The sequence below is a fragment of the Carex rostrata genome, chromosome 29, assembly GCF_964058835.1.
Source record: "Carex rostrata chromosome 29, lpCarRost1.2, whole genome shotgun sequence".
Taxonomy (NCBI): domain Eukaryota; kingdom Viridiplantae; phylum Streptophyta; class Magnoliopsida; order Poales; family Cyperaceae; genus Carex; species Carex rostrata.
The window spans coordinates 3,665,653-3,693,030 of NC_135946.1; the positions used below are offsets into that span (position 1 = coordinate 3,665,653).

At 34.4% G+C, this 27,378-nt stretch overlaps 1 protein-coding gene and 3 pseudogenes across 3 annotated transcripts; all 4 read right to left on the minus strand.

Annotated features, from left to right (window-relative positions):
* Positions 1-3,103: 3,103 nt before the first annotated feature.
* LOC144546159 (wall-associated receptor kinase 3 pseudogene) lies at positions 3,104-5,994 on the minus strand (annotated as a pseudogene). The gene is made up of 3 exons (XR_013508712.1): positions 5,091-5,994; positions 4,803-4,952; positions 3,104-4,281 (listed from the first exon to the last, which is right to left on the minus strand). The product of XR_013508712.1 is annotated as a wall-associated receptor kinase 3 pseudogene (transcript).
* Positions 5,995-10,104: 4,110 nt separating this feature from the next.
* LOC144546160 (wall-associated receptor kinase 2 pseudogene) lies at positions 10,105-13,215 on the minus strand (annotated as a pseudogene). Its single transcript, XR_013508713.1, has 3 exons — positions 12,315-13,215; positions 12,087-12,236; positions 10,105-11,417 (listed from the first exon to the last, which is right to left on the minus strand). The product of XR_013508713.1 is annotated as a wall-associated receptor kinase 2 pseudogene (transcript).
* A 3,392-nt stretch (positions 13,216-16,607) lies between these two features.
* On the minus strand, positions 16,608-19,621 carry LOC144546162 (wall-associated receptor kinase 3-like; annotated as a pseudogene).
* A 1,711-nt stretch (positions 19,622-21,332) lies between these two features.
* Positions 21,333-22,106, minus strand: LOC144546163 (wall-associated receptor kinase 2-like). The gene has a single exon (XM_078294686.1). It carries the CDS (start codon positions 22,104-22,106, stop codon positions 21,333-21,335), a length of 774 nt encoding a protein of 257 aa, XP_078150812.1.
* Between the last annotated feature and the right edge of the window lie 5,272 nt (positions 22,107-27,378).

A 27,378-nucleotide genomic window follows, 5' to 3' on the forward strand; every position in this document is an offset into this window, starting at 1 on the left:
ATCTACCCTTTCCGGAAATTTTTTTTCCGGAAACAGAAGCTAACTCCGGAAATTTTTTTTTCCGGAAACAGAAGCTAAATCCGGAAATTTTTTTTTTCGGAAATAGGCTAAATCCGGAAATTTTTTTTCCGGAAATAGAATTTTTTTTTTTTTAGGAAATTTTTTTAAACGTGTGAATTAGAGTTAGCTTTATGAAGGAATTTTTTTTAGGAAAATTATATGAAGGAATACAAATATTTTAAGCTAACCCTTTGTGAAGGAATTTTTTTTTTTTTTTCAGTTTTTATTTATAATTTATTTATTTTTTGTATTTAAGTATTACAAATATTTAATATAGTTTTTAAAAAAATAGATGGAATACAATATAATTTGATTTATTCGAAAGACTGCTACAAATAATCCGGATCAACATTTTTCATGCCGGATTTTTTATGACCGTAAGAAAAATTAATATAATATAATATATGTATATGTATATGTATATGTATATGTATATGTATAGGTATATATAATATAATATATGTATATGTATATATAATATAATATATATGTTAAAATGTGCTTGCATATCAAATTTTATATTTTTTTGAATTTTTTTACTATTTATTAAGTATTTAACAAAATCGCTATCTATATTCAGACCATTCAATTTTTGTACCCATCTTAATAAATAGTAAAAAAAAATTAGAAAAATGTAAAATTTGATTTGCAAGCACATTTTAAAATATCCATCATGTTGAACGGTTTGGATCGACTGTTTGGACTTTGAAAACTTTGAAAATACCAATCGTTGAATGCCTACCGTTGATCCAGATTATTTGTAGTAGTCCTTCGAATAAATCAAATTATATAGTATTCCATCTATTTTTTAAAAAATATATTAAATATTTGTAATACTTCAATACAAAAAATAAATAAATTATAAATAAAAACTGAAAAATAAAAAAAAATTCCTATAAAAAAAATTTGCAGAAAAAAAAATTTCCTAAAAAAAAAAAAAAAAAAAAAAAATCCTATTTCCGGAAAAAAATTTTCCGGAAAAAAAAAAAATCCTATTTCCGGAAATTTTTTTTCCGGAGTTAGCTTCTGTTTCCGGAAATTTTTTTTCCGGAAAGGGTAGATTTCGAAAATCCCAGCTGATCCGGTTATTTTTTTAAATTTAATATTAAATTTGGATATTAATAAAAAATTCGGTTTAATCAGGATCATGTCCTATATACGTGAATCTTCTTTTGCTATGAAGGATCTCTAGTATTTTTCTTGCTCTCATCCTATTTCAACAACTCTCCTTCTTACTATGTTGGATATCAATTGTTGTTCGAGATCACTTCCTTCATTCAAGAATGTCTTTCTTACTTTGTGGGATCTCTAGTGTTGTTCTGGATCACTCCCAGCCTCTACGAATGTCTTTCTCACACCGTTGGCTCTCCAGTGTTGTTATTCATCACTTCTTCCATTCACGAATCTCCTTCTCACTCTATTAGATTTCTAGTTTATTATGGATCACCTCTTCCATCCAAGAATCTCTTACTAACTATGTTGGGTCTCTAGTGTTAATCTGGATCACGTTCTACTTACACGAATCTTCTTATTACTATGAAGGATCTCTAGTGTTGTTCTTGCTCTCATTCTCTCTCTCTTTTATTATTAATTTGTTTTTTTTAGTAAAAATATGGATGTAAGTCCTTATTTGACTTTATTGAATTTTGTCAAAAAGTTTCTCTCATTCTCCTTTAACAACTCTGCTTTTTTACTTTGTTGATCTCAAGTGTTGTTCTAGCTCACCTATTTGATCCAAGAACGTCCATCTTACTCTGTTGAATCTCTAGTGTTGTTCTTGATTACCTTCTCTATCAACGAATCTCATTCTCACTCTGTTGGATCTCTAGCATTATTCTAGATCAATGAAATTTGGTTCATCAATATAGAACAACATAATTTGTTTAGGGAATTTGGGTTTCTGTTTACTAAATAAACAAAATAATGTTAGTTTAACACATCAATCAGATTATGTCTATAGCAGAAAATTTTGAACTTGAGTTAATTAGTTACTAGAAATTTTCATTCGGATCTTTAGGACGACCATCCTTTCTCAATTGGTCAAAGGAAGTATAATTATGTTCTACAAGATTTTAAATAGATATTTATGATTTAAATAATATAAAAATATAATTTATTCTTTTGAACATAATTATTTTGAACAAAATGATTGTATTCATTGTTGGTGGTAAGTTTTATTCGTCCAATCTCAGGTTTAGGTTGAGGCTTTATTTATGTAGATTATCGTTCTTATTTAATATCCATTATATATAATTACAGTTGGGAGATGAGGGTATAATTTTCATTTGCTAACCTTCTTATTAGCTAGTTATGACCCTCATGTGTACAATGGTTTATGTATTGTAACCTTTAAGTTTTATTTGACTGTAAATGACATAGATTAGATTATAGGTTTATGCAAAATCAAAAGATAACAGGTTTGATTTTCATCTAAAACCATAGCACTTAATGGAATTTGGTTTATTGTTGAGCACAAAGCATATGGCGGTAATTACCATCTGATAAAGGTTGCTACTTGTGAGAAGGTATAGTACAATTTATGGTGTTGCCATTTCTTCTACTAAAAAGCCAACCCTTTCTACTCCTTCCAGTACTCCTTCCCTGTCAATAATTCACCAAAATAAAAATAAAATAAGAACACTATAGCCCACACCAAAACTTGAAATCTGATTTTCTCTTGTTCAAGGATAAATCAGTGCCAGGTTCACAAGCAAGCATATTACATAATAATAACATATTAGCAATGAATTAGTCTATATTAGGATAAATTTTATTTCTATTTCATATCTTGGAATTACATGATTTCTGAGAAAACTATGTACAAATGCCGAAGGAAGCTAACATATATACCAATGCAAAATGAACTAAAAAGAAAATGATACATTACCACTAAGAAGAATATCAAGAGAAAGCATTCTGAACAACACGATGCTACATATATATAGGAAAACCAAAATGACTACATAAACAAAAAGGTAGAATTGAGAAGTTATAGATGTATGTGTCATTATGAGGACACTACATGAAGAAAATGAATGTTAATTCAACGACCGAAGGAAATGCTCTCCTCAGCTTCCTTATCGATATGGAAATAATTGCATGTATGCTCAATCTCAATATCAAGATGGGATTGTTCACCAAGCAGAGTCTCGGTTTCTTCAGTATTGAACTCTTGTCCCCAAGGATGCTGCTTAAGTACACTTATTCGATGAAGCTCTTCTGCTACTTGCTTCATCATGGGTCTCTCTTCCCCCTTCATTCTTAGACATTTCTTAGCCAGCTCGCCAATTGCCATAATTATTTCCATCTCATTTTCATGTTTAATTTCATCATCTAGAATCTCTTGCATTTTGTTGTCTTCCATAGCAGTGAGAAAGCGAGATGAAAGACTCCTCTCTTCTTCTGGTGCATCAAAATCAACTGCAACCTTGCTAGTTAGGAGCTCCAGAAGAACTACACCGAAGCTGTAAACATCACTCTTGTCTGTCAGTTGGCATGATTGCATGTATTCTGGATCAAGGTACCCACATGTTCCTTGCACAAGTGTGACAAATTGTGCTTCATCTGTTGGAGCTAGTATGGAGGCTCCAAAATCTGACACCTTTGCCGTATAATTCTCGTCTAAGAGAATATTTGCAGACTTCACATCTCCATGAAAAATAGGAGGAGATGCTGAAGTGTGCAAGTATGCAAGTGCTTCTGCCGATTCATGTGCAATTCTTAGACGGGTGTCGAGAGAAATGTATGACCCTTGCTTTTTGTAATGGATATAGTGATATAGAGTACCATTCGGGATGAACTCGTATACTAGCATAGGAACCTCGATCTCTAGACAACAACCTAGAATTTTAACAATGTTCTTGTGGTTAATTTGTGAAAGAATAAGCATCTCTTTTCCAAATTCTTTCTTCCTGCTCTCATCGATTACCTTACACTTTTTAATGGCAACCGTTTGATCTCTTAGAGTTCCTCTGTAGACTGTGCCATGGCCTCCATGTCCCAGAATATTTGCACTGTCAAAATTACTTGTTGCTTGCACTAACTGTTGCTTCGTGAAGATTGTAAAACCGAAGCCTTGGTTCGATTTCATCTTCTCCAACAAAATCCATCCTCCATGTTGTTGAAAGTGCTTCTGTTTTACTTTAGAAAAATTTCTTCTCTCTAGGACCACATATATACCAAACCCAATAAATAATAAACCGATAGTACCCATAGCGCTTCCTACAAAATATACATCAAGTTTGATTTAATCTCCCGTACAAAAGTTTGTAGATGTTGCTTGTAATACATGTATATTTATGAGTGGAACTAGGGTGTTCTTAAGTTCACCAAGTTCCATTGTGAACTCAACTCTAAAATCTATCGGATTATCACCAAGTTCCATTTTGAAGCCAATTTGATTGGTTTTAGATTTGAGTACAGAGAGAGACTTGGTGAACTTAAGAATACCCTTGTTGTACTCTATATATATAAACATCAGTTCTGGTCAACATTATACCGAGTTGTAAATAGGATTTATTTTTTAGATTTCAAATAGAAAAGACATGCCATGGAACTATTTTTTTTTTTTTGTTACATACGGACATACTCTAGATGTGGATCTCTCTCTTTTTTTTGTTACATACAGGCCAGTGTTGGACGTTGCTATTTATCAAATTGATTATTCTTCTGAGGATAAGTGTCATTCTATTCTGCTTTGGAAACTTGATGAAAGTTATTTATGCTAAAAGTTAATAAGGTACCTATAACTAATTCCACATTGAGTTCACATTGTTTCGGAATGTTGTGATTACTACGCCAGCCGAAAGCACAAGAGCAGCGATATCCTCCTTCAAAATTGTGGCACATTCCATGCTGGGAGCATACATTTTGGTTGGCACATTCATCAATGTCTGCATGAATAGGGAAAAATATCAATGTCTGTTCTTTTATTTTTTGGGTATTCTTGGTAGTTGACGTGGCAGCCACTATAGAAGATTAAAAAAGTAGTAATAAAAATAAAAGAGGGCAGGATAATTAAGGAGAAAGACCTTGGCAGCCTGCATCAAGGTATGGATTGCCTTCATAACCATCGTAACAGTTGCAGAGATAACCACGATCATCTACTGTCAAGCAAATACTATGATCGCTTTTGCATGCATAGGAGGATTTGTTGGTTTGTGCGATGTCACATGTTGTGTTTCCTATGACCCAGTTAACCAACATTGGCAGTAATTGAGACTCATAAAGAGGTGATATAATCGGTAGGTTGGGCACAAGATTACTCAGCTCGTCAGTGGTGATGTAAGTGGTTTGGAACTTACCAGCAGCCTCCTCTACCACCATAGCATAGCCGCAACGACTAAAGTTATACACCTCTGAGTGGTTGTTCCTCTCATCAAACCAGAACGCAAAATCAGACGTTTCTTTGGGGATTGCTGTCTGGCAACAGCCAATTCCCGAGCAGGATCCATACTTAGTCAGGGTTTCTAGGCTATCACACGAAGAAAAACACCCTACTGAGGAATTAATACCCAAGTTTAGGAGATCAAGATAACCAAGTGTATTACACCCAATGACTGTAAATTTGTTCTTCTCTGTGTTTAGCCAGAATGACTCACCAACGTCAATTCCAAAAGTTATGTAATCCTCTTTCTTTGTTGTGGTGTTATAGCACTGGGAAGCTACAAAGCTGCCTGTACGAGCCTGGCCAAAGGACAGATTTATATTCAGAATTGGAAGATAACCAACTAGGTAAGGTGTAGGTGTACCATTATTGTAACTTGGGTTGCAAGTGACATTGAAGTCTTCTGACAGTGAACAATTTAGGCCAATGCCGAAAGGGTAAGGGATGGGAATTCCACCACAACTATCTTGGCAACCAGGCAGAGCAAGGGTGCTTGCCGATTCAGTGCTTTTGAACTGGAGGAAAAGAACAAGTTGGGTTAGTACCATTGAAACCCCAGTAATATACCAGCTACGTACTACCCGCAACAAGTTCCTTTTTCTTCTGTTCATCATATTCGTAGCCATAATAAAAGTGTGAACCACTAATTTGTCTAGTTTCTATGAATTTGTTGGTACACCATTACTGCAGTTGGAGGTTCTTATATAACATATGCACATTTATAATTGATTAATAATGTAGTGTTTATTGTACATATTAATTGAATAACTTGTGTAGTGCAGCACAACATTGAATATTAATTAAATTGTAGACCACTTCGAGCTGTAGTTTCAGAGAAGTTTCATGGAAAGATACATCGGATGTTAAAAATTTCCATTTTAGAGTTTACTTATTTATAAAATCATTTGTGAATTAATATGTGTAATGAATCAGGGATATGATTCATTCAACGAATCATTATAGTTCCCAACTTTATCGAAAATGACATTAATTTTAATTACAGTTAACATCATGTGTGACCATTCGAAAATGACATGCTTAATTATATAGTGAAAAAAACTTTATCGAAGTCAGCCATACATGTCTCTATTTTGAAAGCGTCAATGTTTACTTTTTTTGCCTTTTTATAATTCCAAACTATTTTTAATATAAACATTTTGTTATAATTTTCGAAAAATTATCAGCAATATTTAAAAAAAAAATCCACTGCAGCCATCTCTACGGTAATTATTTTGTCAACTTGTTTGGTTCCTAGTTTTCTTATTTTAACTAAAGAAATTCATTTAAGAAGAGACTATTTGTGATAGAAACTTAAGAATAATAGTCCCAACGTCCAGCTGTTATTCCAAAAGGTAAACGAGTATGAGTATGAAACCTTTGCACAAAAAAATATCAGATAACAAAATACAAAACATTTTAGACCTGGCCAAGTTCTTTAAGCGAGAAATTTCAATTTCAATACCGCAACATGACTAAATGTTTCAATAGCTATATATACGTGCCGTATGATGATAAAACTATAGAGAAACTACAAAAGGCCACAGATAATTTTTTTTTTATTATAATTACTATTATGCGTTAATACACAAGACAAGTGAATTAGCATTTGTACATTATTAAAATCTATATATATTTCACAAAATTGTTAATGAGCATGGTGCAAGTTACAAGTCATGCGGTTCGACTCGTTCGCTCAGGATTTACATGTCCATTGTGGATAACGATTACACCTCCAATAGAAGATGAATAAAAAATCCAAGTCAATGATTTTAGTTGGTAACTAACTTTGTCTTGTTATACGTATTGAGTGATGAAACTGTGGAACATTTCAAGTTTGAACTTAGAGAGTTAAGAGTAGACAATCGGGTTGTTAAAATTTTCTTCGGACTTCAATATATATAAAAGAGGAAAATATCTTAGAAAGATTTTGTTTGTTAGTTGTCACCATAGCAGCATTAAATTTTCAGAAGGGAATAAATGGTCACAATGCAAGCTCTCATGTCCTTGGGTAAAAGAATTTCCTAAAAAGATTGGATCAAAACTCAATAGAGGTTTCTTCTGAAAAGAACAACGCATAGGATAAAATAAGCTACCAGCAAACAGAGCAAATTAACCATTTAGCTAATAAGCTAGCGAGCTAGAGAATTTAAATGGTTATTTTCTGAAGTTTTGTTTTGTCCAATTCTAATTATTGAATTTTTTTAATAGTAATATTCAGGTTAAAAATTTGACAATCCTATATTTATCTTCAGATTCATACCACCGCTGATGCCTGCCTTAGTCATCCAACCCTATGGAATTGAAAATTTCTTCTCTATCTTTGTCAATTTGTTGTATTTATCGAGGGCCTAGTCAACTGATAGTATCCCGGTGAATCCGCAAACCCATTAAACATTTCAGCGAGATCCCCAGAAATATCTTGGGCCTTCTCTTCATATTATCACAGTGATAGACCATTAAACATTTCTCAATATAGAGCCATGAAATCAAAAGTATCATTGTCATATAAATATCATATTGACAACAACGCTGCAGAATAATCTTCTCCAAATTTTGAGTATTTACTTGAACAGCTGACCATGATGCTCAACCATGTATTCTGCATAGTCATTCCATTCATCCATCCTTAATAGATAAAGTTGAATGGTACTGGCATGATAGCCACAGAGTAAGCTTCTCCAGTCAATTAAACACAAATTCAGTTCCTGTAGAGACTGATAATTAATTGTTGAGCTTTATCAATTGCAAATCTGGGTTTCATATTTATATGGATGCTTATGTGTACTGATGAAAAGAAAAATGAACCCTCATTCTCCATCATTAGAAAGAGCGGTAGCATTCTTTTGCCAAAACCTAGAGGACATTCTAACTTACCTCGTCAACTATTGTTTACAGCTAATTATTCATTTATTTTCATATACCTAAGAAAATGTTGATATTTATATTGTTTCGTCAGAAAAAGTAGCCTTTTCGCTTCACCAGTTAATTTACAAAAGCGATTTGTTTGATGGCCACAAGAAACCATAAAAGGTTATTTCAAATGTGGAGTAACAACTAAGGTTTAATGTCTCTCTGCAGTATGGATGTATTTTAATCTTGAACGCATAGTAGGAATTATCGGTATCGGGATCGGGGTATCGGATAGGTATCGGCTCAGGATCGGGAGTTTTATTTTTTCTTTATGATTTTCTACATGAGGATCGGCTCAGGATCGGATCGGGGTAGGCCGATAGCGATCCGTATCGGCCGATTATTCCTACTATGCTTGAACGGTCTCTTTACTGTAGCTCACTTTTGAATTAGGATTGAAGTTTCCTGTTGTTCTGGCCCTCTTTTATAATTATATTATCATTATTATCCTTTTTATTTTGTAACAGAATTATAAGGTTTTATATTTCTTATATAACGACAGAGTTTTGTGTCCTAACTTGAAGGAAATTTTATAAGACATTGACCTCACTCAATTTTTAGATTATAATAAAAATCTTTGATGCAACCTGTTTTCCTAAAACAGACAATAAAGGATGTGTTTTCATAAGTTCAATAGATTGTTAAATGGGAAATCCTTTACTACCCCCACTTATTTTTCCCTATTATATTTTCCCATAATGGACCCCACTTCCTCTATCTCATAAGGTACTTAGAAATCATCTTGAAGGTCCAGTTGGAACCAACTTCTTTAATTTCAAACTAATTTTCAATCTTCTCTCGTAAAGAATAGCAGAGGAGATCAAGGTTAATAACTCTAATTTTTTTATGGTTGTAATAACACTAAATTTGATATCCATATTGTTGGGAATGGTTTATCCGATGATTTGGTTCAAACAAATTGGAGATCAACGCCTTCCGAATTTCTAATCACTTTACTTTTGGATAAGAGAGACACAAACAAAAATATATTTATTAATTCTTCAAATGTTGATAATTAGTAGTAAAACTAGTTAACCACTATAAAAATCTTAACAAAGTCCAAATAATTAAAAGAGTCTCCGTATGGGCCATTGTGATAGTTATATATGTTAGCAAGTTGACTAACCTCCTTCATGAGCAAAATTAGTAATGACACTAATATTTGTTAATAATTATTTTAGTGATCGAAATACTGAGGGTTTTTTGGGCTTTTTATTGGCCCATGATAAGTGCTCGAGGGGTGAATTAATCAGATGTATGGCAAGGAATGTCATTTTGACCCTTTTTTTTTTTCTTTTCTCAGAAAGTACTTGAATTGAGATTTCAGTAGTTACAATTTTCATATTGGAACTCTGTAATAGATAGCCCGTTCAACAAAGAAATATATGTCTAGTAATTTGAAGAGAATGATTAATTACGAGTATTGTGCCAAAGTGATAAGATGGTTGGAACGTGAGGGGCACATAGAAGCCAATTTAAGGGTTAAATGTCTAACATATTTTAGTTGGAGCGCAACACCAACAAGAGAGAAAAAAGGGGGGGGGGGGGGGGGGGGGGGGGGGGGGGTGGTGGTTATTGCTTTATATTTCCTATTACACATTTTGTAACAAAAATGAATTCTCAGAAAACTATACATGTAAAGAAAGCTGATAGAATAATACAAACAAAAACCAGAAGAAAATAATACATCAGTACTCATAAGATTCCAAGAGAAAGTACTCCCAGCTATAAAAAACTACATATGAAGAAAACCAAAAGGACTACCACTACATAAAGAGAAAGTTTATTGCACTAAGAAATTATAGAGAAAATGAAAATACAACCAACATAAATAGGACATACGTATGCGTTATTGTGAGGACAATACTAGGAATGAATGTTAATTAACGACCAAGGGCAATACTCTCCTCAGCTTCCTTATCTATGTTGAAATAATAGCCTGTATGCTCAATCTCTATGTCGTGATGGGATCGATCACCGAGCAGAATCTCTGTTTCTTCAAGATTGGACTCTTGTCCCCAAGGATTCTGCTTAAACTTGCTGATTCTATTAAGTTCTTCCGCCACTTCCTTCATCTTAGGTCGCTCTTCCCCTTTCATTCGTAGACATTCCTTCACCAGCTCAGCAACTGCACTAATTAAATCCATGTTATCTTCATGTTTAATTTCATCATCTAGAAGCTCTTGCATTTTGTTCTCTTTCATAGCACAGAGAAAGCGAGAAGAAAGACTCTTCTCTTCTTCTGGTGCATCAAAATCAATTACAGGCTTGCTAGTTAGAAGCTCGAGAAGAACCACCCCGAAACTATACACATCGCTCTTGTCTGTCAGTTGGCAAGATTGCAGGTATTCTGGATCAAGGTACCCACATGTTCCTTGCACAACGGTGACAAATTGCACCTCATCTGTTGGATCTAGTATGGAGGCTCCAAAATCAGACACCTTTGCTGTGTAATTTTGGTCCAGGAGAATATTTAAAGACTTCACATCTCCATGGAAAATTGGCGGTGATGCGGAAGTGTGCAAGTAGGCAAGTGCTTCTGCTGATTCCTGTGCAATCCTGAGACGGGTTGCGAGAGAAACATGTGATCCCATCTTTTTGTAATGGATAGTGTGATATAGAGTACCATTCGGGATGAACTCATATACTAGTATAGGAACCTCAACTTCTAGGCAACAACCTAGGAGTTTTACAATGTTTTTGTGGTTAATTTGTGAGAGAATAAGCATCTCTTTTCCGAATTCTTTCTTCCTGCTCTCATCGACTATCTTACACTTTTTAATTGCAACCGTTTGATCTCTTAGAGTTCCTCTGTAAACAGTTCCTTGACCTCCATGTCCAAGAATATTTGCACTGTCAAAATTACTTGTTGCTTGTTCTAACTGTTGCTTCGTGAAGATTGTAAATCCGAACCTTTGGTTTGATTTCATTTTCTCCAACAAAATCCATCCTCCATGTTGTTGAAAATGTTTCTGTTTTACTTTGGAAAGATTTCTTCTTTCTAGGATCACATATATACCAAACCCAATAAATAATAAAGGGACAATACCAGCGGCAGTTCCTACAAAATATAGTACAAATTTGATTTAATATCGGTAAAAAATTGTAGATATTCCTTCTAAAAGATGTATAACTTCTGTTCTGGTCAATGTTATACCTAGTTTTATAAAGGATTTATTTTCTAGCTTTATATATGTTTTTTTCTTACATTTGGGCCTATTCTCGATGCCGTTCTCTCTATCTCTCTCTCTCTCTTTTGAGAAGCATGGCAAAGGCTGCCAAGACAAATTAAAACAACCCGATCTCTCTATCTCTCTCTCGGTCGCTTTTTATTTTCTCTTTCAATTTTGCCTTGGCCATGGCTAGCATGCAGAGCATGTGATTGCGTGCACATATATTGGCTAATCAATCATTTTTGTGACAGCAATTAAGCAGCACTTAGCACTATGGGTTAAGATTCTTATATTGAATAATTTAATTTATTTGTGGAACAATTTCTTTTTTCTCTATATATGTTAAACATGATTCTCATAACAGATTCGGTATGTTTGTTAATGGGTGGTTGACTTTTTAAGAAAATTGGATAGATACGATATTGTTGTGATCATATTTTGCCGAAAGCTAAGTAGGCAATATTTAGTTACAGCAGCAGTCTTTTTTATTTAGTCCTGCAAAACATTCAAACCTAGCTTCATCGAAGTAAATTACCCAGAAAAATGCAATAGCATACCTATAAGTAGTGCCCCGTTGAGATCGCATTCTTTCGGATTGTTATGGTTACTACGCCAACCGAAAGAACAAGAGCAGCGATATCCTCCTTCAAAATTATGACACTTCCCATGCTGGGAACATGCATTTGGGATGGCACATTCATCAATGTCTGCATTAATAGCCACTATAAAAGTTAAAAAAAATAATAAGAAAAATAAAGGAGGGCAAGAGAATTAAGGAGAAACACCTTGGCAGCCTCCATCAAGGTAAGGATTGCCTTCATAACCATTGTAACAGTTGCAGAGATAACCGCGATTATTTACTGTCAAGCAAATACTATGATCGCTTCTGCATCCATAGGATGATTTATTAGTTTGTGCGATGTCGCATGTTGTGTTTTCTATTACCCAGTTGACCACCACCGGCAGTGATTGAGACTCATACAGAGGAAGTTGTGTTACGTTGGTGGCCACGAAAGCACTCAGCCTGTCAGTGGTGATGTAACTGGTTTGGAACATGAACGCAGCCTCCTCGACTACCATAGCATAGCTGCAACGACTAAAGTTAAAAACTTTCGAGAGGTTGTTCCTCTCTTGAAACGAGACCTTAATGTCAGATATTTCTTTGGGGAGTGCTGTTTGGCAACAGCCAATTCCTGAGCAGGATCCATATTTGCTCAGGATTTCTAGGCTATCGCATGAAGAAATGCACCCTACTGTGGAATTATACCTCGAGTCAAGGCGAAGATAAGCAAGTGTATTACACCCAATAACAGTAAATTTGTTCTTCTCAGTGTTAAACCAGAATTTCTCACTAAAGTAATATACCCAACGAGTAGGATCCTCTTTCTTTGTTATGGTATTATAACACTGGGAAAATGCAACGCCACCTACACGAGCCTGGCCCAAGGACAGGCTTATATTTAGAATCCGAAAATAACCATTTAGATAAGGTGTAGGTGTACCATTATTATGAGTTCGGTCGCAAGTGACATTGAAGTCATCAGACCGGGAGCAATTTAGGCCAAGGCCAAAAGGGTAAGGGATGAGATTTTCACCGCAGCTATCTTGGCAACCAGGCAAGGCGAAGTTGCTTGCCGATTCAGTGCTTTTGAACTGGTGGAAGAGAACAAGTTGGGTTAGTACCATTGCTAACCCAGTAATATACAAGGTGTTTACTACTTGCAAAGAGTTTCTTTTTCTTTCATCCATCATATACATAGCCATAATAAACGAGTGAACCACTAATTTATCTAGTTTCTATGAATGGATTGGTGCACCATTACTAAAGCTGGAGGCTCTTTATAAATCATATGCACATTCATAATTTATTCAACAATGAAGTTTATTGTACATACTATTTAATATTTGGTAACTTGTAGTACAGGACAACTTTGAGTATTATTTGAATTGTTGACCTCCAGCTGTTGTATGAGAGAAGGTTCATGGAAAGATACATCGGATGTTAGAAATTCCCATTTACGAATTTGCTTATTATTAAATCATTTGTGAAATTAATATGAGTAATAGACCAAACAAATAATTTATGAATTGAGTACGTAAATTGTTGGTATATGATTCCTTCAACGAAAATAATACTTACCGACGTGTCAAATTTTAAGTAATCTTATGAATTAATTTTAATTGTAGTTAACATCATGTGTCACCATTCGAAAATGATATGGTTAATCATACAGTAAAAAACCATATCCATGTCAGCCATACATATGTCACTATTTTGAAAGCCTCAATGTTTACTTTTTCTTCCTTTGATTAATTCCAAATTATTTTTAATATAAATATTTTGTAATAATAAAAAAAAATATCAGCAATTCTTTTTATCAATTTTCACAATGTTTAAAATCACTATTTTGAAAGACTCAAATGTCCATACATTCATTATTGTTCAAACTCTACTGCAACTTTGGTCTAGTGGTAAAGGTAATGCTCTCCGTGTGAGAGGTCACAGGTTCGAAATCCCGAAAGAGCAATCCTTTGCGATAATTAAATAGTTAGATGGCTTGACCTCTAACCTTTAGTCAAAAATAAATAAATAATTCTACTGCAGCCATCTCTAACGTAATTATTTTGCTAACTTTGTTTAGTTCTGAGAAAAGACTAAAATTAATTCATTATTTTAACTAAATAAATTCTTTTAAGAAGAGACTATTTTTGAGAGAAAATTAAGAAAAATAGTCCCACCCTCTAACTGTATTTCCAAAAGGAAAACGAAACTGATTATGAAAAATTTGCACAAATGAAGACAGCAGATAAAAAAAAAAAATTTCAGACCTAAGTTCGGTCGGTTCATTCAGTCGGTTTTGAAAAATCCTAATAAAAAACAATTAAGGAAAATCAAAATAAACTAAAATTTAAACCAAATCAGTCCATATAAACTGAAAAATTAAATCAGTCCAATAATTTCCTGTTCGGTTACTAAACCTAATAAAGCCAAACCCAATGAACACCCCTAGTCGATGCTAAAGTTTCATGAGAGAGTTATTTTATTGATAAGTGGGAGAATCCATAGAGTACGCTAGTCTATTAAACACAGATTCAGTTCCTGTAGAGACTGAGAATTAATTGTTCAGCTTTATCAATTGCAAATCTGGGCTTCATATATATATGGACGCTTATGTGTACTGAGCTTCAATTGCAAATCTGGGCTTTAGAAAGAGCATTAGCAAGCTTTTGCCAAAACATAGTTAATGAGATTCTAACCTACCACGTCAACAGTTGCTTACCTCTAATTATTCATTTATTTTAATATATCTAAGAAAATGTTGATATTTGTATTGTTTCCTCTGAAAAAGTAGCCTTTTCACCGGTTAATTTACAAAAATGATTTGTTTGATGGCTACAAGAAACCATAAAAAGGCTATTTTAAATGTGAAGTAAAAAGTAAGATCTAACGTGTCATTGCTATATGGATATATTTCAATCTTGAACGGCTTCTTCACTATAGTTTACACATGAATTTTGAATTATTTTATCATTATTAATTTTTATTTTATTTTTTAATGTAATTATAAGTTGTTATATTGTTTATATAACGACAGAGATTTCTACCCTAAATTGAAAGAAAATTTAGAAGATATTGACCTCACTCAATTTTTAGATTAGTATAAAAATCTTTGGTGCAACATTTTTTCCTAAAACAAGCAAAAAATGTTCTTTCATTATAAGTTCAATTGATAGTCAAATGAGAAATTCTAAAGTACCCCCACTTATTTTTACCTATTATATTGCCCCCCCCCATGGACCCCACTTCCTCTATCTCATAAGGTACTGTAAAATCATCTTGAAGGTCTAGTTGGAACCAACTTTCTTAATTTCAAACTAAATTTCAAACTTCTCTCGTAAAAAATAGAGGAGATCAAGGTTAATAACTCTAAATTTGATATCCAGATTGTTGGGATTAATTTATCCGTTGATTTTGTTCAAACAAATTGGACAAAGACGATTTGGGGACTCAACGTCTCCCGGATTTCTAATGACTGTACTTTTGGATAAGAGAGACAAAAACAAAAATATATTTATTAATTCCTCAAATGTTGATAATTAGTAATTAAAGTAAAACTAGTTAACCACTATAAATAGTTTTAACAAATTCCAAATAATTAAAGGTCTCCGTATGGGCCACTGTGGTAGTTATGTATGTTAGCTAGATGACTAGCCTCCTCCATGAGCAAAATGAGTAATGACACTAACATTTATTAATAATTATTGTAGTGATCCAAATACTGAGGTTGTTTGGGCTTTTTATTGGCCCATGATAAATGTTCAACAGGTGAATTAATCAATTGTATGGTAAGGAATATCAAATTTGCCCCCTTTTTGTTTTTTGTTTTTTGTTTTTTTTCTATTCTCAGAAAGTACTTAAACTGAGATTTCAGTAGTTACAATTTTCATATTGAAACCCTGTAATAGATAGCCCGTTCAACAAAGAAATATGTGTCTGTTAATGTGAAGAGAATGATCGATTATGAGTATTGTGCCAAAGTGATATGATTGTTGGAATGTGAGGGGCCCATAGAAGCCAATTTTAGGGTTAAATGTCTAACATATTTTAGTTGGAGAGCAGCACCAACAAGAGAAAAAAGGTGGTCATTGCTTTTTTATTTCCTATTACATATTTTGGAATGAAAAATGAATTTTCATAAAACTTTACATGTAAAAGAAAGCTGATAGAATAATAATACTGACAGAAAGTACTCTCAGCAATGAAAAACTACATATGCAGAAAGTACTCTCAGCAATGAAAAACTACATATGCAGAAAACCAAAATGACTATTAATACTGACAAAATTGATCAAGCGAACACAGAGATTTTAACGTGGTATCGCCTATAGCGCACTCCAAGGATCAACACACCCACACACTCTTTCATTTCATCTTCAATAATTTGTGTTACAACTCACACAAACACTAAATTCCGTATTTCTCTCTTCTTCAAAAGGACTACTCCTACATAAAGAGAAAGTTTACTGCACTAAGAAGTTATAAAGGAAATGAAATTACAACTGACATAAATAGGACATATGATAATGGAATGAATGTTAATTAACGACCAAGGGCAATACTCTCCTCAGCTTCCTTATCTATGTTGAAATAATAGCCTGTATGCTCAATCTCTATGTCGTGATGGGATCGATCACCGAGCAGAATCTCTGTTTCTTCAAGATTGGACTCTTGTCCCCAAGGATTCTGCTTAAACTTGCTGATTCTATTAAGTTCTTCCGCCACTTCCTTCATCTTAGGTCGCTCTTCCCCTTTCATTCGTAGACATTCCTTCGCCAGCTCAGCAACTGCATTAATTAAATCCATGTCATCTTCATGTTTAATTTCATCATCTAGAAGCTCTTGCATTTTGTTCTCTTTCATAGCAAAGAGAAAGCGAGAAGAAAGACCTTCTCTTCTTCTGGTGCATCAAAATCAATTACAGGCATGCTAGTTAGAAGCTCGAGAAGAACCACCCCAAAACTATACACATCACTCTTGCCTGTCAATTGGCAAGATTGCATGTATTCTGGATCAAGGTACCCACATGTTCCTTGCACAAGGGTGACAAATTGCACCTCATCTGTTGGATCTAGTATGGAGGCTCCAAAATCAGACACCTTTGCTGTGTAATTTTGGTCCAGCAGAATATTTGCAGATTTCACATCTCCATGGAAAATTGGCGGGGATGCTGAAGTGTGCAAGTAGGCAAGTGCTTCTGCTGATTCCTGTGCTATCCTGAGACGGGATGTGAGAGAAATGTGTGATCCCATCTTTTTGTAATGGATAGTGTGATATAGAGTACCATTCGGGATGTACTCGTATACGAGTATAGGAACCTCGACTTCTAGGCAACAACCTAGGAGTTTTACAATGTTTTTGTGGTTAATTTGTGAGAGAATAAGCATCTCTTTTCCGAATTCTTTCTTCCTGCTCTCGTCGACTATCTTACACTTTTTAATTGCAACTGTTTGATCCGTTAGAGTTCCTCTGTAAACAGTGCCTTGACCTCCATGTCCAAGAATATTTGACCCCACTTATTTTTCAATATTGTATTTCACCACCATGGACCCCAGTTCCTGTATCTCGTAAGGTACTGAAAATTCATCTTGAAGGTCTAGTTATTACCCAACTTTCTTAATTTCAAACTAATTTTCTATCTTCTCTCGTAAAAGATAGCAGAGCAGATCAAGGTTATATAACTCTAAATTTTATATCCAGATTGTTGGGATTGATTTATCCGATGATTTGGTTCAAACAAATTGCAGAAAGGCGATTTAGGGGCTCGACGTCTCCCAAATTTATGATCACTTTACTTATAAGAGAGACCAAAAAAAAAAATGTTAATTCTAAAATGATATCCAGATGGGCCGTTGTGATGGTTATATATGTTAGCTTGATGACTAGCATCCTTCATGAGCAAAATTAATTAGATGGGCCGTTGTGATAGTAATTAATTTAAAATGCTGAGGGTTTTTTGGGCGTTTTATTGGCCCATGATAAATGCTCATGAGGTGAATTAATCAGATGTATGGCTAGGAATTGTCATTTTGCACTTTTTTTTTTCGTTTCTAAGAAAGTACTTAAACTGAGATTTCAATAGCTACAATTTTCATATTGAAACCCTGTAATAGATAGTCCGTTCAACAAAGAAATATGTGTCTGGTAATGTGAAGAGAATGATTGATTAGGAGTATTGTGCCAAAGTGATATGATGGTTGGAATGTGAGGGGCACATAGAAGTCAATTCTAGGGTTAAATGTGTAACATATTTTAGTTGGAGGGCAGCACCAACAAGAGAAAAAACGGGGTGATTGCTTTTTATTTCCTGTTACATATTTTGGAATAAAAAATGAATTTTCAGAAAACTATACATGTAAAAGAAAGCTGATAGAATAATACAAACAAAAACCAGAAGAAAATAATACATCAGTACTCATAAGATACCAAGAGAAAGTACTCTCAGCAATGAAAAACTACATATGCAGAACACCAAAAGGACTACCACCACTAAAAGAAAAAGTTTATTGCACTAAGAAATTATACAGAAAATTAAAATACAACCAACATAAATAGGACATATGTATGCGTTATTGTGAGGACAATACTTGGGGAGGGCAATAGAATTAAGGAGAAAGACCTTGGCAGCCTCCATCAATGTAAGGATTGCCTTCATAACCATCGTAACAGTTGCAGAGATAACCACGATCATTTACTGTCAAGCAAATACTATGATCGCTTCTGCATGCATAGGTGGATTTGTTAGTTCTTGCAATGTCACATGTCGTGTTTTCTATTACCCAGTTGACCAACACCGGCAGTGATCGAGACTCATACAGAGGAAGTTGTGATATGTTGGTGGCCACAAGAGCACTCAGCTTGTCAGTGGTGACGTAACTAGTTTGGAACATGAACGCAGCTTCCTCGACCACCATAGCATAGCTACAACGACTAAAGTTATACACATCTGACTGGTTTCTCCTCTCATTAAAAATGACCTCAATGGCAGTTGTTTCTTTGGGGATTGCTGTCTGGCAACAGCCAATTCCAGAGCAGGATCCATATTTACTCAGGATTTCTAGGCTACCACACGAAGTATAGCACCCTATTGTGATATTATACCTCGAGTCAAGGGTAAGCAAACCAAGTGTATTACACCCAATAACTGTAAATTTGTTCTTCTCGGTGTTGAACCAGAATCTCCGACCATAGTCCCAGACCCAAAAAGTACGTTCGTCTTTCTTTGTCATGCTGTTATAACACTGGGAAAATACAAGGCCACCTACACGAGCCTGGCCCAAGGACAGGCTTATATTCAGAATTGGAAAATAACCAATAAGGTAAGGTGTAGGTGTACCATTACTGTAAGTTGGGTCGCAAGTGACATGGAAGTCTTTAGACAGTGAGCAATTTTCGCCAATGCCGAAAGGATAAGGGATGGGAATTCCACCGCACCTATCTTGGCAACCAGGTAAGGTGATGGTGCTTGCCGAGTCGGTGCTTTTGAATTGGAGGAAAAGAACAAGTTGGATTAGTACCATTACTAACAATGAGTTTCTTTTTCTTTCGTTCATCATATTCATAGCATTAATAAACGAGTGAACCATTAATTTATCTAGTTTCTATCAATGGATCGCTGCAATTGGAGGTTCTTTATAAAACATATGCACACTCATATATGATTAAATTAAAATAGTAGTGGTTATTGACTTACTGTACATACTATATTATATTAATTCAATAACTTGTAGTGCTGCACAACTTTGAATATTAATTAAATTGTTGACCTCGAGCTATAGGTAGTATCTGAGAAGATTTATGGAAGGATACATCGGATGTTAAATAATTACATTTAAGAGTTTGCTTATTTATAAAATCATTTGTGAAGTAATGGACCAGGAGCAATGACCAAACAAATAATTTGCGAATTGAGTACATAAATTGTTGGTATGACCATACATATTTTAAGTAATCTTATGAATTAGTTTTAATTGCAGTTAACATCATGTGTGACCATTTGAAAATGATATTGTTAATTATACAGTAAAAAACCATATCAATGTCAGCCATACATATGTCACTATTTTGAAAGCGTCAATGTTTACTTTTTCTTCCTTTGAATAATTCAAAATTATTTTTAATATAAATATTTTGTAATAATAAAAAAATTATCAGTAATTATTTTTATCAATTTTCTCAATGTTCAAAATCACTATTTTGAAAGAGTCAAATGTCCAGAAAAGGTAGTAACATATATACCTATCTATGTGGAGATCGCATTCTGTGGGATTATTATGGTTACTGCACCAGTTGATAGGGCAAGAGCAGCGATATCTTTAATGTTGCTATTGTAATATTAGGTGTCTCTGATTATTAATTTAGGTTTGGATGTTTTAACCCAATAGTGGTCATTCATATTTATTTCATAGCAATTACTGAGTTGATCAATTGAGTTGCCATTTACTCCGACATTTTACTATGCATATGTCTGCTGTTAATTTAAAGAAGTTAAACCAGAGGTAGACGACGAGGTAGTAAAAAATTTCACAAATTACTGGGTTAGCTTTAAAAAATAATAAATATAGTAATCAAATAAAAAATAAGTAAACAATATTACAGGTGCTATTACGTACCTTTGCTTTATGGTTGTGAAATGAGAAAAAAATTACCAGTGGCGTTGGTTTATTGTTCTTCTGCTAGTTTTTTTTTTTGAGTAAATGTTGGAGGTCAAGCCACCCAACTATTTAATACCTTTGTAATACAACAAAGGATTTCTTCCATCTGGATTTATTCTACACTAATCAAAACTAGCTTCATGGTGGTAAATTATCCAGAAAAGGTAATAACATACCTATAAGTACTGCCTCGTTGAGATCGCATTCTTTCAGATTGGTATGGTTACTACACCAGGCCAAAGAACAAGAGCAGAGATATCCTCCTTCAAAATTGTGACACTTTCCATGCTGGGAGCATGCATTTGGGTTGGCACATTCATCAATGTCTGCATGAAAAGGGCACGATATTCATGTCTGTTATTTCATTTTTTGTGTATTTTGGGCAGTTGACGTGACAGCCACTATAAAAGATTAAAAAATGATAACAAAAATAAAGAAGGGCAAGAGAATTAAGGAGAAATACCTTGGCAGCCTCCATCAAGGAATGGATTGCCTTCATAACCATCGTAACAGTTGCAGAGATAACCACGATCATTTACTGTCAAGAAAATACTCTGGTTGCTTCTGCATGCATAGCTGGATTTGTTAGTTCATGCACTGTCGCATGTCGTGTTTTCTATGACCCAGTTGACCAACACCGGCAGTGATTGAGACTCATACAGAGGAAGTTGTGTTACGTTGGTGGCCACATAAGCACTCAGCTTGTCTGTGGTGATGTAACTGGTTTCGAACATGAACGCAGACTCCTCGACCACCATAGCATAGGTACAACGACTAAAGTTAAAAACTTCTGGGAGGTTGTTCCTCTCCTGAAACCAGACCTTAATGTGAGATGTTTCTGTGGGGAGTGCTGTTTGGCAACAGCCAATTCCAGAGCAGGATCCATATTTGCTCAGGATTTCTAAGCTATCACATGAAGAAACGCACTCTACTGTGGAATTATACCTCGAGTCAAGGAGAAGATAAGCAAGTGTATTACACCCAATTACTGTAAATTTGTTCTTCTCGGTGTTTAACCAGAATTTCTCATGAAAGTAATATTCCCAATTAGTAAGTTCCTCTTTATTTGTCGTGGTATTATAACACTGGGAAAATGCAATGCCACCTACACGAACCTGGCCCAAGGACAGGCTTATATTTAGAATCCGAAAATAACTAGTTAGGTAAGGTGTAGGTGTACCATTATTATGAGTTCGGTCGCAAGTGACATTGAAGTCATCAGACCGGGAGCAATTTAGGCCCAAGCCGAAAGGGCAAGGGATGAGATTTTCACCGCAGCTATCTTGGCAACCAGGCAGGGCGATGTTGCTTGCCGATTTAGTGCTTTTGAACTGGTGGAAGAGAACAAGTTGAGTTAGTACCATTGCTAACCCAGTAATATACAAGGTGTTTACTACTTGCAACGAGTTTCTTTTTCTTTCATCCATCATATACATAGCCATAATAAACGAGTGAACCACTAATTTATCTAGTTTCTTTGAATGGATTGGTGCACCATTATTAAAGTTGGAGGCTCTTTATAAATCACTAGTATCTTGCCCGTACGTTGCAACAGAGATATATTATAAGATTGGCAATAGAGATAAATTATAAGATTAAATAGAATATGAAGATACATTTTCATTTTACATTCATATGAAATTAAGAAAAAATATATTTAAATGAAAATAAAAGACACAAATGAAAAAAAAGACATTCAAATAATAAATAACAATTAAAGAAACCATAACAAATAAAAATAAAATAGATCAAATATAACATGAAAATATTTTTCGAAGTATCATTGCAATTTAATATATAATTTTCTCCACAAACAAAACATGTCATTAAATGATTAAATGATTCAAATAAGTATTTTCTCTACATATATATTCTTCATGAAAATTATTTTAACAATGGAAATTTATCTGCATATAATTTTTCTACACAAAATTTTTAAATATTCTTCATTTTCTCTCCAAATCGAAAAGATATGATTGTTTCTATCACCATAAGATATTTTTTTTAATGTAAACATCAGCACAAGATATGTTATTCAATATTCAGAAAGATATAGTAGCCCTAAATAAAATTCGGAAAGATATGATAGTTTTCATTTACATTGTCGAAACTACAGAGGAAGAGGAGAATTGAAACGGAGGAAACAAAAAAAATAAGGAAATAATTTAATTGCAAGAATCGAAGATAGCTCTAAGAAAAAAAATAAGGAAATAGATTGCTAGAGATTCATTCAATTTTAATTATGACAAACTATGTAGCAGTTTGTGTGGCGAGTATGTTTTCAACTAAATTTTTCTACACATAAAATAGATATATCTAATTAAAAGAAGACAGATTATGTGATTAGAAGGTTGATATTCAATTCAAAAATTCATCTTTCCATCTCAGCCGTTGCCGGATCAGGACAACTACGTGCATAATATAAGAATGGAGATATGCACATTCATAATTTATTCAACAATGAAGTTGTTTATTGTACATACAATTTAATATTGGGTAACTTGTAGTGCAGAACAATTCCCTTCAAATATCTTACAAAAGTCGAAAATTGTTACATTCCGAAATTTTTAAAACTTGATTAAAATTCATAAATCGATCAATTGGCTTAAATAAAAAGTTTAATTAAATTAACGATCGTTCAGAAATTTCTGACCGACTAAAACGAAACTAAAATTTCGTAATATAAATAATGTATGAAATTATGTATAATAAAATTTAGAGATTTAGAAATAAAATAAAATATAGCACTAGGAATAAAATTATAATTATACGAAAATATTCGTGCAAATAAAATATAGAATTTATAAAGCTCGTTCATTTAGAACTTTTAGATAATTAATTGAATATACATAATTATATAAAAGGAAATCAAATTATTTGAATCTTAAATTGAGAGATAAATATACGAATTATATGTACAAATATAGTTACAAAAATATTATGAAACTTCGACTCGAATTTATAAAAGGAACGGACCATAAATCAATTAAATGAGACTATACTTGAATTTCAGAATTTTGTGAACCCTTAGATTTATTTCAACACGGATCTAAATGTTGTAAATTAAATGTTGGAATTTTATTAACCACCCAGCACGAATCTTAAAGCAGTCATTTAATACCCCACCCTCTCCCTTCTCTCTTTCTCTCCTCTCCCTCCCTACCCGTGAGACAGCCCCCCCCCCCTCTGTTTCTCTTCTACGCCAAACCAAGGGGGCCCCGCCCCTCCCCTTCCGCCGCTGCCACGGCCAGCAGCGCCGCCGCCGCCCTACTCCCTCCTCTCTTTCCTTCTCGGTCCGACCCGCCAGACCAGCCCGCCCCCTCTCTCTCTCTTTTCCCGCCTCTCTTCCCCACCCGTCACAACCCTAACCCGCGCCCTTGCTCACTGACCCGCGGCCCCACCAGAAAACCCTTCATTTCTTCTCTCCCTAAACCGTGGACCCTTCCCGACTGACCTCTCTCTCGTTGTCTCGGTTGCCGTTGAGTTGGGATTTTGGGAAACCCTAGAATTCGGATTTTTGGTGGTGCTTGCCATTTCGGTTCCACTGGTGCTTTCTTGGGGTGCTATGATGCTTGCTAGTGCCCGAGTGAGATGGCCGCGAGGCGAGGCGAAACCCTCGGAATCGGCCGCTTTCTTTCGATATTTTCTATTTCGGGTAAATTCTAAAAAAAAGAAATTCACCTCTAAATTCTTGATGAATCGATTAATGTCGTAGGATGTGAATTTGCTAGTTTTCGAGTATGGGTTGTTGATTTTCCCGACTCGATCGATTTGTTCGAATAAATTAAGTATAAGGGACTGTATTGCAAATGATTTTTTATTAAGGGTCGGAATTGTAAAATATATGACCATAGTGATTTGTATGAATTAAAGGGAATTGTAATTAGGATTTTGTAAAGAGAATTGTAGTTAATTTCACCTTTGCTCGGGTTGTTGATTTTCCCGGTAAATGGTGCTGACTTGAGGCTTGAGCCGTATTGATTGAGTTCTGGTGTGCCTATTCTGATCTGACCTGTGGCTTGTCTCTGTTTTGCTGGTTTTATTTGTGCATGGCTGTGTTGGGTGTATGAATGGCGAAGTGCTGGTACCAGTGGTACCAGCCCAGTATACTACTGGTATGGTGCTGATTTTGTGTGTATACCAGCCTTTGAACTGGCAGGGACCATATTCCAAATTAATTATATTTAAGGATCTGAATTGTGAAATATAATGCCTTATGTAGGGTAGTATAAATTAATAGCCTAAATGTGAATTTTTAATTAGCGGCTTAAAACCTTGCTAAATTATGGGCCTTTAATTAAATTGAATTGGAATAAAATAATTGATTGTAAATGGGCCAAAGTGAAATAATTGAGTAAATCGGGCCTTTGAATGTTTAATTGGATAAATAAGGTGAATTGGGCTTGTAATTTCATAGGCCTTGAAATATTGAAATGATTATGACATGATGTGTATATGTAAATTTGGAATTGGACTTGAATTAAAATGATTATAAATGAGCCGAAAGGTATAAAAGAATTGACGAATTGAAAGACGGCTTTTGGAATTTAAGTTTTGAGAATGTAACCGAACTAAACCAAGTAATCGTATAATATAGGTGTAGGCTCAGTCGAGCCAGATTTTGCGAGGCAATTCGAGACGCCTGATCTTTAAATTAAGCGGTACGCTCGTCATAATAAGGTGCGGGATTCTTGGACTTGTTTGATACTTTATTTTCAGAAATTAAACTGTTTATTCGTTTGTCATGTTGAATGATTAATTGTTGCATATTTTGGAATTCATGCTGCATATTGATTCTTGCATAACTGAGAATGAATTGAATTGTTAGGTTAAAATTAATTGGCATGTTGGTATGGTTATTATTCGATTAGTTCTATTACTTGTTCTTGATGTGAATGAATCTGCCAGGCCGACCTGTTTAGGTGTTTATGAATTTGCCAGACCGACCTGTTTAGGTGGCTGGATTAAGGTGACGCTGCTGACTTATGCGTTGACCTGTTAGAATTTGCCAGACCGACCTGTTTAGGTGGCTGGATAAGGTGACGGTGACCTATCCGTTGACCTGTTTAATGAATTGTGCAAAGCTGATAGCTGATTGTGATTCGATTTGAATGAAATTGCAAGGTTGAGCGGTATGGCTGACTTTGATTCCGTGTGATTGCATTTGTGTCAAGTTGACCTGTATAGGTGACTTGTAACCAGACCTTAGGATATGGTTAAGCCAAACAGCTACAGATGGGTGTCGGATAAAAGGGCCCAGCTTGGTTGGCCATCTGTAGGCGCCTATAACCCTACAGATGTGGGTTTGATAACGGTCCAGCTTGAAAGAACACCTGTAGTTGCTACAAGCCCTAATGAATTAAGTTAAGCCAAATATATGTTGTGTTTTGAAATTCATCTTGGAAATTCCGTGAACTGTGTTTCAGGTTGATTAATTGTTGTCGAGCATTGGTATACTGTTATTTATGATTATATACATCTGTTTGCATTGTTATTGTTTGGGTTTCATTGTTGAATATAGAGTTTGATTGCAAGTCCAATAATCTAAACTGTGACAAATTTCGCACTGAGAATTTATTCTCACCCCCACCCTACCGATTATTTTCAGGTTTGTTACTCGGATGCAGCGAATGAGGATATTGGCAATGCATATAAAAGATCCACTGCCTTGCGTGTATACGTGACACCTGATAGATACACGCGGCAGGCTGTCAGACCCCGGTGAATTTGGGGTGTGACAAAAATATTCAACGGTGAATATCTTACAAAAGAGGAAAATATCTTATAAAAGAGGAAAATATCTTACAAAAATATCTTACAAAAATTTCCCTTCAAATATCTTAGGAAAATATCTTACAAAAATTATCAGGAAGTAAATAAATTTAAATGGTTATTTCCTGAATTTTTCTTTTGTCCAATTCTAAGTTTTGAATTATTTTAACTGTAATATTTAGTTTAAAAAGTTTGACAATACTATATTTATTTTGATGTTATTTTCAGATTGTATGCATTCATTAGTTATGTTCAAGGGCGCGTTCAGCTACAAACTACAAAAATACAAAAAAAATAAAAGAATTTTAGCAAGAGATGAACCAATATAGAGTAGAACTATGGTGTTCTTAAGCTCACCAAAGTATTTGGTAACCTTCACTTCAAAACCCATCAAATCGATTTCAAATGACAAATCCGAACCATTGGAACCCCCCTACCTTACGAGTGATGCGTCTACATGTGAACATTTTAAACATTAGAATTAATTTAGTATAAAGTCAATCGGTCAAAATTAGACGGTTAATTAATTAATTTTAGTGCATTCCTTTTTTGAACGTTTTTTTGACTACTTGACTTTATATTAAATTAATTTGAATGTTTAAAATTTTCACATGTAGATGCATCACTCATAAGGTAGGGGTATTTTAATGGTTCGGATTCATCATTTGAAACCGATTTGATGAGTTTTGGAGTTAAGCTGTTACATTCCGAAATTTAAAAAAAAAAAAAAAAACTTGATTAAAATTGATAAATCGATCAATTGGCTTAAATAAAAAGTTTAATTAACTTAACGATCGTTCAGAAATTTTCTGACAGACTAAAATGAAACTAAAATTTCGAGATATAAATATTGTATGAAATTAT